Source organism: Cyprinodon variegatus, unplaced genomic scaffold (assembly GCF_000732505.1).
Source record: "Cyprinodon variegatus isolate N-32 unplaced genomic scaffold, C_variegatus-1.0 Scaffold281, whole genome shotgun sequence".
In the NCBI taxonomy this organism is placed as follows: Eukaryota; Metazoa; Chordata; class Actinopteri; order Cyprinodontiformes; family Cyprinodontidae; genus Cyprinodon; species Cyprinodon variegatus.
In genome coordinates this window covers 444,731-456,894 of record NW_015150734.1, presented here as the reverse complement: position 1 = coordinate 456,894, position 12,164 = coordinate 444,731, and the positions used below count along the sequence as shown (strand labels likewise).

The window sequence follows — 12,164 nt, the reverse complement described above, 5'->3', positions numbered from 1 at the left end:
GGAGTATTTTTTCTCAGCAATGGCATATGAGATCAAAATTCAGAAGAAATGCAGAAAACTTTGGCAAACTCCTTAACAGCCCAGAAAAATACAGACCTAGTTCAAATATGGATTTATAAATATTACAAGTATCTCTTGAGAGTCCTCAAATTTTTATGGCCTTATACTATGCATCTAATGTGCCTGCGTGTAAACATTTCTGCCAAGAGCAGTGAAATAATTTTATAGAGAAAGATTTTGTGAGATCAAGTTAAATATGTGCTGCTTAGAGTCTTTAACCAGTTATTAACTGAAAGGCGCAGATACTGTACTTCTCTAAAACAATGTTTACCGTTACCATTGGCATTAGTGCTATATTGATTACAGGTTTATGGATTATATATTTAAGATAAATATTTTCAAGATGCAATATGCACTGAATATGCATCAAATAACGCATATTCCTTCTTGTCTTTGTGGTGGTTGCATTTAAAATGGGTCTGCAAGGGTGTAACACATGATATAGCTTTTTCTAGCTTTGAACGTCTCACCTTGACATGTATAATTATATGTTATGTTGCTGCGGCAACATCTGCCTGCTCCGACTGTGAGGCTTTTCTAAAGAGAGCATCAAGCGTATTCAAGGTTTCATTTCAGGTAGTGCTTTAGAGTGTTGATGTTGAAGGAGGGGCGTTTTTGTTGGTTAGGTTCCTCTCAGTCTATGATTATGGACTTCAGCTTATATCCTTTTTTTAGCCGTTAAATAAAGAGTTGATTTAGCTGGAACTTTTGTGTCTTCACTTCTGTTCCAGTTGATAATTTAAATTTGAAGAAAATTGGATGTTCAAACACAGATCTGACACCAAACAATTCCTAAAAGCTAGTTTTATGATGAATGGATTAAATTTTCATTAGGTTTTTCATTTTTGCAAGCATCCTGTTAAAATTTGTATTCCTACCTATGCCTAAACATTTGTCTGTTCCAGAAAACCAACCAGTTAAGATGATCTCTACCTATTTCATCAAGAAGACCGGACAAATTGTGAAAATGGTGCAGAATAGCTTTGGAAAATATATGATGTACTGTAGTTGCAAAGGGTCATTAACCAAATATAAATGTCGATGAATTAATAAATGTGAGACAATCAGTATAATTCAGGCACTATTATGAAAAATTCTACAAAGTTGAACCCTTGAAACAAAATCTTGTCTTTGACAGGTAAATTAATTTCTGACAGAAGAAAGATTTCAAAACCATAATTAAAAGCCTGAGGTTATTATGAAATCCATGTTGTAAAAATGTATCCTGTGAGTCTCAGAGAAGTAACAGCCTCTCTGTAGGAAAATCTACACATTAAAACCAGCTGCAAGGCAAAAAAGTCACCTGTCATTGTCTTGTCTTTGTGTATGTTAACCCATCATTAAGTTTTGTGTTTGTGGACTCATTAATCAGATGCATACTCAAAGCACCTTTTTTTAATCTTTGAAATTCCTGTTTTTCACTTGTCTTTCCTTTTTGTTTCATGCAGCATACATAGAGGATGTTGCACGGTGCGTAGACCAGAGCAAGCGCCTCATTATAGTCATGACGCCCAATTATGTGGTGCGGCGAGGCTGGAGCATCTTCGAGCTGGAGACCCGACTGCGAAACATGCTGGTGAGCGGCGAGATCAAGGTTATCCTGATCGAGTGCGCTGAGCTGAGAGGTATCATGAACTACCAGGAGGTGGAAGCGCTTAAACACACCATCAAAGCCCTCACTGTCATCAAATGGAGAGGCCCCAAAAGCAACAAGCTCAACTCGAAATTCTGGAAGCAATTGCAATATGAGATGCCCTTTAGGCGCACAGAGCCTATGCTAACGCACGAGCCGGCACTGGATGTCAGCGAGCAGGGCCCCTTCGGAGAGCTGCAGACCGTCTCAGCCATCTCCATGGCAGCAGCCACTTCCACTGCAATGGCCACCGCCCATCCAGAGCTGCGCTCTTCGTTCCACAACACCTACCACACCACCATGAGGCAGAAACACTACTACCGCAGCTACGAATATGACATACCCCCTGGGGGGACCCTGCCACCACTCTCGTCTCTGGGAAACCAGCACACCTACTGCAACATCCCACTAACGCTGCTCAACGGACAGAGGCCTCCAGGGAAGAGCCGGGAGCACAGCCTGGAGGAGGCTCACGCCAACAACGCCATGCTGCCCCTGCTGCCAAGAGAAACCAGCATCTCTAGTGTCATATGGTAGTAATAAGGACACTCAGAGTTGGCTTCAGGAAGAACAGTCAGGGTCAGGTCAGAAATGACGAGAACCAAAAGTAGAAGTTTAAAGAACAAAGCGGATCTATTCAGGTCCATTCATCCCCATTAACAGAGAAGACAGGTGATTCCTCCTGTCTTTCAAGATGACCTAGTCTCTTCTAAGGAGTGATTTTATCTTCTATTTGGAACTAGAGGAAAAACAGTTTTGTTTTGTTTTTTTCTAGACTGACAAATAAAGTGCTGGAACTCGGAGGACACATGATTCCAACATCCTCACTAAAAGAAAATGTGCATACATACAAACAAAAGGAAAACAGGGTCTGTACATATATTTGCATTTTATTAGTAGCATCAGTGTTTTTCTGTTTCGTTCTTCAATGCGTTTAATTCACTCATATCTGTTGCCTTCTCTACTGTAGGACTTTGCTTTAAACTTGTTACATAAAGTTGTATATTTTTCATTCTTTAAAGTTTTATTTTATCTAACTCCACTGAAAAGCCAGTATGTCATGTACTTGCGCTGTTTTGTCCTTTTGTTTTTATTGTTTTGTAATTTTTATTTTAAATCATTCTGTAGTTTAAGCTAACTTTTTTTTTTTTTTATGAAAAAACTTTTTGAATGACCTGGACATTTTCAGGTGATGTGAAGAGCTGAAACTTGTTTTTGTTAACCTTGTAAAAGGCGTATCTGTTTTAAAAAGAAACTCCTTTCAGAAAAAAAAAAATAATAGAATATGCAAAAAGACTGAGAAGCTGGCGAAAAACATCCAGCCATGTGGGATGCAAACGCGCCGCTCCCATCCAATCAGACTGACAGACTGGCAGATCTCTCTCTGGAGCTCTTGTGTTTTTGTTTTGTTTTTTATTGAAACCAACAGCCTGGCTGTTTTAGAGTGATAGTTAAATGCCTCACCTTAAAAAAGAAAATCTGTAGATTATTTTAAAAAAAGAATTCTATTTTTATAAGAGAAAACAGTTTGCTTGAGAGGTCATGATTATTTGCATTTCATCTTCCATAGAAAGGGGATACGTGTCTAAGCGTTCTGCTGGTTCTGTACTCCTGTAAACGTGGTTCCTGGTTTGTTGAGAGACTAAGCTGGTTTTTGAATCCCACTTAACAAAGAATCCTCTATTACTCCAGGTTCAAAAGAAGACAAAACCTTTTCAATGTTTTCATTTTTGATGTATCATTTTATTGCCACCTCAATGATTCTGATTTATTTGGTTTATAGAGATAGCTCACGTTTTAATGAGAGAAAAGAAAACAGGTGTGTTTTGAAAGACTTTTTAAATATATTTGAAGGTGTGATTTTTAAGTATGCATAGCAAATAGATATGTATTCTATATATAATATAGATATTTATATAAATATATAAACACAATTTTCACTTGGAAAGAAATGTCTATCTTTATAGAAACACAATCATTATCAGTTGCCCCTACTTTCTCACTGCACATTAAAAGCATTGATTTCCTTTGAATGGTTTCTTTTTGTGTTGAGCTTTACTAATCTTTGTTGATAATCCATAAAACCATTAACACTTCAGTATTAACGGTTTTATGTCTACTTGTATCTACTTTGACCATACTGTAACAGCAAGAGAACCAAGTAAGACTGAAGGAAATGCAGCACATCCGTCGTTTCATACATTGACTTTCAGCTGGTTAACCTACCCAACACAATCTGCAAATCTAAAAGATTATATGCATACACTTTTTCCCTACAGCTTTACTCTGTAAAGACAAGAAAAACAACTGCTTGGCTCTTCACTTTCAGAGAATATATATTTCTAAGCTTTGATATTTTGTAAGTAAGAAAGAGATTAATGATAGGTCAGGATGTTATTATTAAAGGTATAGCACAGGATTTTATGCAAACTTTTGAAACGATGCACCCTCTCCAATAAAAAAAAATGTACATGCACAACCCTGTACTATTAAACCCATGCGAGAGCATGCTGAGTGCATTTCTCCTCGTGCACGCTCTGTTTAAAGTTGCTGTTTGCATTGCTCATACAAGCTTACTTTCCAAAAGAAGATTTGCAATTTTTCCACTGTTTCAGACTCACCACTGGTAAGTGAAAATGGAGACAAGCACGAGCCTTAAATATCACCAGAATGATTAACATTTACAAGGACCACTTATTTTGATGATCCACCCGGAAAAACAACATCCTACACTATACCTTTAAGTATTTCAAAAGAAACAGCCTTATGGCTTTTCTCTACTTGGAGTTAAAACATTGCATTTAAGCTAACTAGTCTGCATGGTTTTATATTTTACTAAAAAAAAGTAAGAAATGAGCATACAAATAAGATATATTTAAAAGCAAGTGATAAAGCTTTATGTCTGTCAGCTTACATGTTGATAGAACAATGCCACCGTTTTTTTTTTATCTAGTTAACCTCTTGTTAAAGCAGCATTTGAAACATCTATAAATGTCAAATAACAGGGAACACCTCAGCACACTTAATATCATCAGTGAGATATAACTAGAGTTTTATTTTACAGTTTGACTTGATTAGTTATTTTACTGGCAATAAACCCTGAACTGGACACCCCTAAAGTGGAACAGAGGTGAATTCTTCCTCTTTGAATGAGATTTGGGTCTGCCTTAGTTGCAGGTCACCCTTATTGTGATGGCTGACCGGGTTTCCTGACAGGTTTGAATCCTCATTTTCCTCACCTATGCCTTTATGCTCCTTGACAGAGCAAAAAATAATCCCTGTTATATAAAGACAATGTTGATGGAGGTCATGATGGGAATTTAAAATATGATATAAATGGTATATTTATAGGCCTCCAACCTAGAGAAAAGATAAAGAAGTAAAAGCCAAGGTCCTCGGGTATATGCAGTAGAAATGGTCTTTATATAAAAGACAAGATTACATATGAAAAAATACATGATTAATGATCATAAATTACAAAGAACAGTCACACAAAACAGTTAATTAGAAGCCCTGTATATGAGGGAGATCAGATGACACTTTCTGACAATCAGGACAGAGAGTCCAATTCACTGCTCCCTCTGTTAAATGTTTTCCTTCTGCAATAAATTCGAAACTAATTGAGTTTATAGGTATCAATACTGTGCATCAGTGTATGGATGTGTGTGTTTGATAGTGTGAAAGGGTGACTCAAACTGTAAAAGGCCTTTAAATGGTGGGCAATACTAGAAAAATGGTAAATAAGTTCAATGAATTTACCCTAACTAGGACAAAATTGAATTTCAATATCGAAGAATAAAAAAAAATCAGAGACACTTGAAAGGATGTGTTAAATGGACAAAGCAGGACAGAAACTGCAGCAGGGACATTTTCAATTACCTATTACAAAAGACCCTTATTGAGGCAAGAAAAGAGGCATGATAATTAGAGTAATTTGCAACAATTATGGAAGAGCCACTCTAAATGTTTGCATTTTGGTTTTTGGTTGGGAAAAATTATATTTTAAAGGGAAAAAAAATCTTCAGAAAGTATAAAACATAAATTCATAAAAAATCTGCCATATCCTTGGTCTTCAAAGCTGATAAATGCTTTTCAACCACATTTTGTCCCTGCAAAAAAAGGGCAGTTGGACCAATGTCCCTCACAAATGGGAAGGGCTCCACTACATATTTGGGGCTTTGCTGTCTAGAACAACAGATCATGATTGTCAAAAGGAAATGGGTTTGACCAGAAATACTTTAAAGAATTTTAGCACCTATCACACTCGCTAGAAAAAATAAGCCATCTCATTTCCCCCAAAAGATGTTCTATGTGGGAGAGGTTTATAAAAATCCTTTAGGAACACCTTTATCCCCGTTGGTTGTTTTGTCTTGTTTTTCTGCTCAGAAAATAAGATTAAACTGTATAGTTGAAACATCTCAAAGGTAGAGAATAGATCACAAACTATCAGAATACTGCCCGAATTTTTACTTTTAAATCATTATTTCTTCCATAATTGGTCATCTGTCACTAAATAGATTTCCAGGTAGAATATTTGCATACAATACTTGTAAATCTCTAGTTAGGGTGCTGTTTTTTAAGTTTCTGTTGTAACTCCATGGAAGAAAATTATTATTATCGAACAAATAAACCTTTTGACCTCAAAGTTGGAGAATTTTGTACCACAATTTCTATTCTACATTATTTAGCTTTCAGCTGTTTGTTCTTGTTGTCTTTTTTCTGCTATTGTTTTTAAAAATCAATTGCTCTGTAACAAAAGCTATAACATCCAAACATCAACAAATCTTATGGTAAAAAAAAACAACAAAAAAAAAAACATGTTTAATTTGAATCATCATGGTGGTTAGAAGCTTACAGCTGATGAATAAGTGCTGCTTAACAGTGCCATCTCCTGGGAGTAAACACTTACTACAAGAAGCATTTGTATCTGTAAGCTGAAAAAGACATTAAAGACTGTGAACAGATTTACTGATGTCTACCAACCCCTGGAGAAAACAGAAAGAAAGAAAGAAATCTGGGTCAGAGGAAAACAAGGAGAAGGACTACATATAAGACATGGACAAGAATACTGATTTAGAGGTAGAGTAGGTCAGGTAAGGCAAACAGGCTTTGGACTATGCAGATACAAAAACAAATCTGACATAAAAATGCAAAAATATTAAATTAAACGTTTTTTTTTCTTTAGATATACATTGTCTGAACATGTAAATGTTGACCGGGTGGTGACTGCTCCCAGTTTGTCGCTTCCAGCCAGACATCTGGAGCTTTATTAGCCGTCACAGGATTAATAGACTCTTTATTACTCGGTGCAATTAAGGACTTAATTGCTGATAAAATAAGGCCCATTGAGAAGGAACATGCTAGGAAAATAGATATGAACAAGAATATAATCAAAGCAAAGCAGACAGCAGCATATGTGTAAGTGAGTGTGAGTTTTTGTGCGTGAGTGTGTTCCAAGTTTGAGCTTCTCCTTTCTTCTTCTGTTACTGGATACTGCAACGCAATGTTGAACCACCAGGAGGTATGTGAGAGTTATCAGCAGAGGCTTCACATCAACTTCAAACAGAACTTAAATCCCTGTTTATCACTAACATCACCTTCATTCCTTTCAAGGTTGAATTCAGTTTTTATTGAACATGCTTCTCTGTGAGAGTGAAAAGCGACAAAAACCTGCTGCTCTGAAGGATGATTGGAAACCTAGTCAGCGTTTCTAAACGCCTGTTAGGGAAAGAACAGATGCAAAGACAAAATGTAACACTTGCAGGTCATTCTTTGATATTTTCTCATTTGTGTTTTTTTAAACACATCTATATTCCAAAACATTGACAGTTGATGTGGGGAATAAGAGTAAAAACCTTGAATGGTCTATAGTGGGGGTTCATGTGTAAAGTTTCAAAAACATCATGGATCTCTGTCATAACTCAAAATGAAAAACATCTGAGGTGTACCATTGTTCTTTTATACTAAATATCAGAGATTAGTTTAAACAACATTCCCTAAATATATTAAATACAGGCAATGCTGTTAGCCGCAGTAGATGTGGTGGAAAAAACATGATAATGATCAATTATTTAACAGTTTTTGTCTTCGAAAAGACAAATCTCTTTTACAAATCAACTTCAACACCAGAAAATGTGCATTATTTGGGAAATGTGATGAAGAAAATATCCACTGATGCATAAGTGTGTACACCTTCAAACGAACATGCTTTTCTTTTTGTTTCTTTTTTATTTCCTATCTGTCATCTACAACATTGAATCTGATCAACCCGTCACGAAACCTCAACTGATGGCCTTTAGCTAAAGGCGTAATTTGGTAAACATACATAATCTGATCTCATTGTGTTTTTAGACCATTCCCAAGCTGCTTTATTTATGTTCAAAATGTGGTAGGAGGGATCATCACTTGTTAATTTCTACCCTAGTGCCTGAAAATTAAAACATCCCTTGTTTCATCGTATTGATGGACCAGTTCTTAGCAAATTCTTTTTTGCATGTTATAATTGTTTTATTGAGAAGTTCCAAGTCCCAGAATATTGCTTTATACACATACATGTAAAAAATTTCAGCAAAACTAAACCTACATTAACACAGTACAGCAGACGCTCCAGTTTTGAACTTGCTAACCCCTCTATTGCTGCTACAGAGTCGACACTGATGAAAGTGCTTTCTCTCTTGAGGTTGACCTCGGGAGAAGGGGCCATTTTATGGTCTGTTGGTTCTCTGACCTAAATAGAAAATCTTTAACTTCATGTCGACCACAGAAGGTGCATAACATCTGTTGTTTTTTTGCTCTGTCTATTTCTCACTTGTCTCTCTTTGTATAGTTACTGTGGCAGAGGGACCCTTCATTTACACTCAAAAGTATGACATAAGGAGTCTGTGCTTAGAGTTTCCTTATTCTTCATTTCAGTGCTTTAAGATTAACCCAATTAAATAACAAAATTGACATGACAAATGAAGAAGGTTCTATTTGAATTTAATAAGATCTGACTTTACCATTTGTTAGAGCCAATAACACTGATGACCTATAAACTTACCTGCTCAGTGTTTCATATAGTAAAACAAACATCTGAAGCCAGAAAATTTAAGAGAAATTTGAAGTGACTTCTAAAAATCAAGATCTTTAATAACTTTAATATATTTTTTAGGCTGAACTTGCCTATATACTTTGCCTCCAACACACCTGAATGTCACCACTATGGGACAATAAATTATATTTCTATTCTATTTTAATTTTCCAAAGGTATCTTGTCATTAGCTTGAGGTATAGTATGATCCTTTGAGAAAATCTCTATGGTATTCCAATAACATACCATATTTTCTCTCTCATTTAAACAACAAGCAAAAACCAAACCTAGTTTTCCCTAAAATACATTCTAAAAAATGTAGGATTGTTCACTTAAAAACGTATAATTTGACATATGTATGTACATATGTTAACTTTTTTGTGGGGGAAAAAAAAAAAAAAAGTGATGCGACAATAAAACTAAAAACCAAACATTACAAAGCAAAGGGACCAAAAACTTTACATTTCTAAATTGGTTTGGGGAGAATGTCTCCTTTTTTTTGTAATCTAAAATTTTGGAAACCTTTTTAAGTCGTGATGGTCTATGTTTACAATCTCTATGACAACCTTCAGTCTGGTCTTTGAGTTATTTTTAGAGTAAAAATGTTTTACTCTCCATCAAAGTAAAATGTGTCTGGACGGCCAGGACTGGTTGTGCTGACAGTTGTTTTAAATGCATTTCTCTTCTAGAATATTTTCCAGTGGGATTGAGGATTATGACTGGACTGGTGCCTTTGTTTATTGATTATTGGCCAACATATAAAAACATCTCAAATTTACAAGTTAGGAACTTGTGATTTCATATCAATATTATTGCTCCTTTATATGTTTTTTTCCTGCAAAGAATATATATTTCATTGTGAAGTTTTGCAAAGGGCCTACCTAAACAACAGGTTATTCTGTTATGACAAACAAACAATATCTAAGGAAAACAAGTCATTGTGGATTAATGATGTGAAGTTCATAGACTAGGGCTGCAAGGTGGTGCAATGTTTTCTTGCAGCAAGAAGCTTCCGGGTGCGATTCCCGGCCTTGGGTCTTTCTGCATGGAGTATGCATGTTCTCCCCATGCATGTGTGGGTTTCTCCGAGCTTCCTTCCACAGTCCAAAAACATGACTGTTAAGTTAATTGGCTTCTTTAAATTGTTAAAAATCAAGGCATCAAAGCTTCTGTAACAGGAGTGCTGAAGAAAGATGCAGGCTGTAATTTGCTTTTTAATGAATCCTATTGTGCAAATAATGTATACGCTTTAAAGGGAACTCCACCTATTCTGTGCTGATATTAATCCAATGTTAACCCTGTAATCTACAAATGTATGTTTGTTTAAGTTCAAGGTTTGATAGAAACTTTTTTAAATAACTGTTTTTTTAATTCAAGGAGAGAGGAGAATCTGGCAGAAAATAATGGATTCCAGTCATCTACTCATTAAACATCCATCCATCTTGTACCATTAGGGTTGTGGTTGGGCTGGTGCCTTCGTCTGTATTTACTTTAACTTTGTGTGGAATTTATCTGTTCTGTTTTTTTGTTTTTTATTTCCAACCAAATTCTCATACTGTCACATTTTATCCAGCAGTCAAAATCAGTGTGTGTGATGTTGTACAATGTTGTACAATGTCGCTCTCTGGTGGCCTAATATGACATTGCATCCATCATGCTCTTGTCCAATAAAGAACTTGGATTATCGGTCGTTTATTGTGACAGTGACATGCCTTGTTCAATCAGTGCTGTGACCTGAAGATGACATGAAACATTATGACTCAGATTGTTCAGTGATTGACAATCATGGGATGTTACCTCCTGATGGAAGATAAGAAACTCACACGCACATTGAAATGGGATTTTTATTTTTATTTTAGAAAAATAGTCTTTTATAAAAACAAATAAGTTATGAATTGTAGCAGCTGCTTTAAGTTTCCTCTGTAATAACATCTCTTCCAACCCACATTATTCTTACAGGCACACACGCACACTTTCTGGCTTTTTTGGGTCAGTTTTCTCAGAGTCCTTCAACAGTTATGTATTGTACCAAGTCTATCAGTTTCACCTCCAATACAAAACAAGTTCAGAGCATTTTTTTTTTTTCTTTTTGTTAGTTTTTTTTCCTTGCTCCAGGTGACCTACTTTCCGTAGAACATTTCCATGAGCACCTCTTCGATGTTCACTGCCCCGATCACCGGTCTAAAGAAGAGCTGTGCGACCACCAGCGGGCTGATGGCCCTCAGCATTGACAGGGCGACCAGCAGCTTGGCAAAGCGCGTGGTGTCCTCGCGGTGGATCAGCCGGACGTGCTCGTTTAGTGCCTGATGCGCTTCCCGACGCAACCCCTGGATGTAGTGAACGCAGCGAAGACCTTCCAAATCTGAAAGTATAAAAAGTTTAAGTCATTAACACAGATCCTCGCATATAGACAATGTATTATTGGTAATTAATATTTTTTTTAGTATCCGAGTATATTCCAAAATCATATTTTACGCATACTTGTGAAAGGTGAGATTTACCTGGATTAAAGAGCACAGCTCCCTTCAGGTACGCGTACTCCTTAGTGCTGATATCCACACTCCAGCATTTCTTCAGAAAGGCTTTGATCGCTTCAATGTCCACCACGGACACCCCGACCGCAGCCCTGTTCTGCCCGGACAGCACCTCGCTCTGCCGCTCCGACGCGCCGGTCAGGATGCGCTGCAGCATGCTGGGCTCCACCGTCTCCGTCGTCTCAAAGTCCACCCGGTCCTGCGCCAGCCCCAGGACCAGCAGCGGTGCCCAGCCGCTCCGGATCAGCATCAGCTGCTCATCGTCCGGCAACTCGCGGAAGCAGGGGACGTTTTTCACGAAGTGCAGCGTCTTCACCAGCACGGCCGACGCAGCTTTGCACGTCACCTGCGGTGTTCGCAGGACGCCGCGGCGGCGCGTCGAGCCGCAGGAGCAGGACTGCTGCCGGAGCTCCTGCAGCGAGCCCGACAGGGAGGAGGAGCCCTTCAGGAGCAGATGCTGCAGGGTTTGATGCTGCTGCTGATGATGATGGTGGTGTTGTGGCTCCTCGGCGGTCACAAGGCTATCGCTCTTCAAAATGCTGTAGAGAATGCTGTTGTTATTTCGGGCGCTGGCACTCCGACAGCGACAGCCCTCCAGGGTGGCCATGACCGCTGGCCGATCTAGATGGGCTGCCTGTTTGAAGGGCCGGGGGTCAGTGACTGAGGTAACTGCTTCCTCACCCCCTGATAGCCCCGAGTGAAGGGCAGGCTGTTTATATTAGCTCCTGTCTGTGCCCGCAGTTTGAGAGATTGTTCAGGGTTACTGCATATTCTACCTCTACCAGCTCATGCACCTCCTCTTTCTCCACCTCCTATTTTCCCTCTCTTTCTCCAGCAGTCTACAGCTTTCAGAGCGGCAGACGGCAGA

At 37.9% G+C, this 12,164-nt stretch overlaps 2 protein-coding genes across 3 annotated transcripts in view; one reads left to right on the top strand and one right to left on the bottom strand.

The window, feature by feature from the left end:
- The window catches only part of il1rapl1 (interleukin 1 receptor accessory protein like 1), a 288,146-nt gene extending 284,458 nt beyond the window's left edge, over nt 1-3,688 (top strand). Inside the window, exon 12 of one of the 2 annotated variants that reach the window (XM_015383288.1) lies at nt 1,509-3,688. In XM_015383288.1, coding sequence (XP_015238774.1) covers nt 1,509-2,230 — 722 coding nt within the window. In that variant the 3' untranslated portion in view covers nt 2,231-3,688. The remainder of the gene's footprint in view (nt 1-1,508) is intronic. The other variant, XM_015383289.1, reaches the window with a different exon arrangement.
- Nucleotides 3,689-10,656: 6,968 nt separating this feature from the next.
- Nucleotides 10,657-12,067, bottom strand: nr0b1 (nuclear receptor subfamily 0 group B member 1). The gene is made up of 2 exons (XM_015383290.1): nt 11,264-12,067; nt 10,657-11,124 (listed from the first exon to the last, which is right to left on the bottom strand). Exons 1-2 carry the CDS (start codon nt 11,901-11,903, stop codon nt 10,883-10,885), a joined length of 882 nt encoding a protein of 293 aa, XP_015238776.1. The 5' UTR covers nt 11,904-12,067; the 3' UTR covers nt 10,657-10,882.
- Nucleotides 12,068-12,164: the final 97 nt, after the last annotated feature.

What these genes read in the sequence shown, in the direction of transcription:
- nr0b1 (XM_015383290.1), bottom strand. Translation starts at nt 11,903, where the DNA reads ATGGCCACCCTGGAGGGCTGTCGCTGTCGGAGTGCCAGCGCCCGAAAT. An exon ending in AGCTGTGCTCTTTAATCCAG is followed by an intron (nt 11,125 to 11,263) that starts GTAAATCTCACC and finishes TTATACTTTCAG; the next exon opens with ATTTGGAAGGTCTTCGCTGC.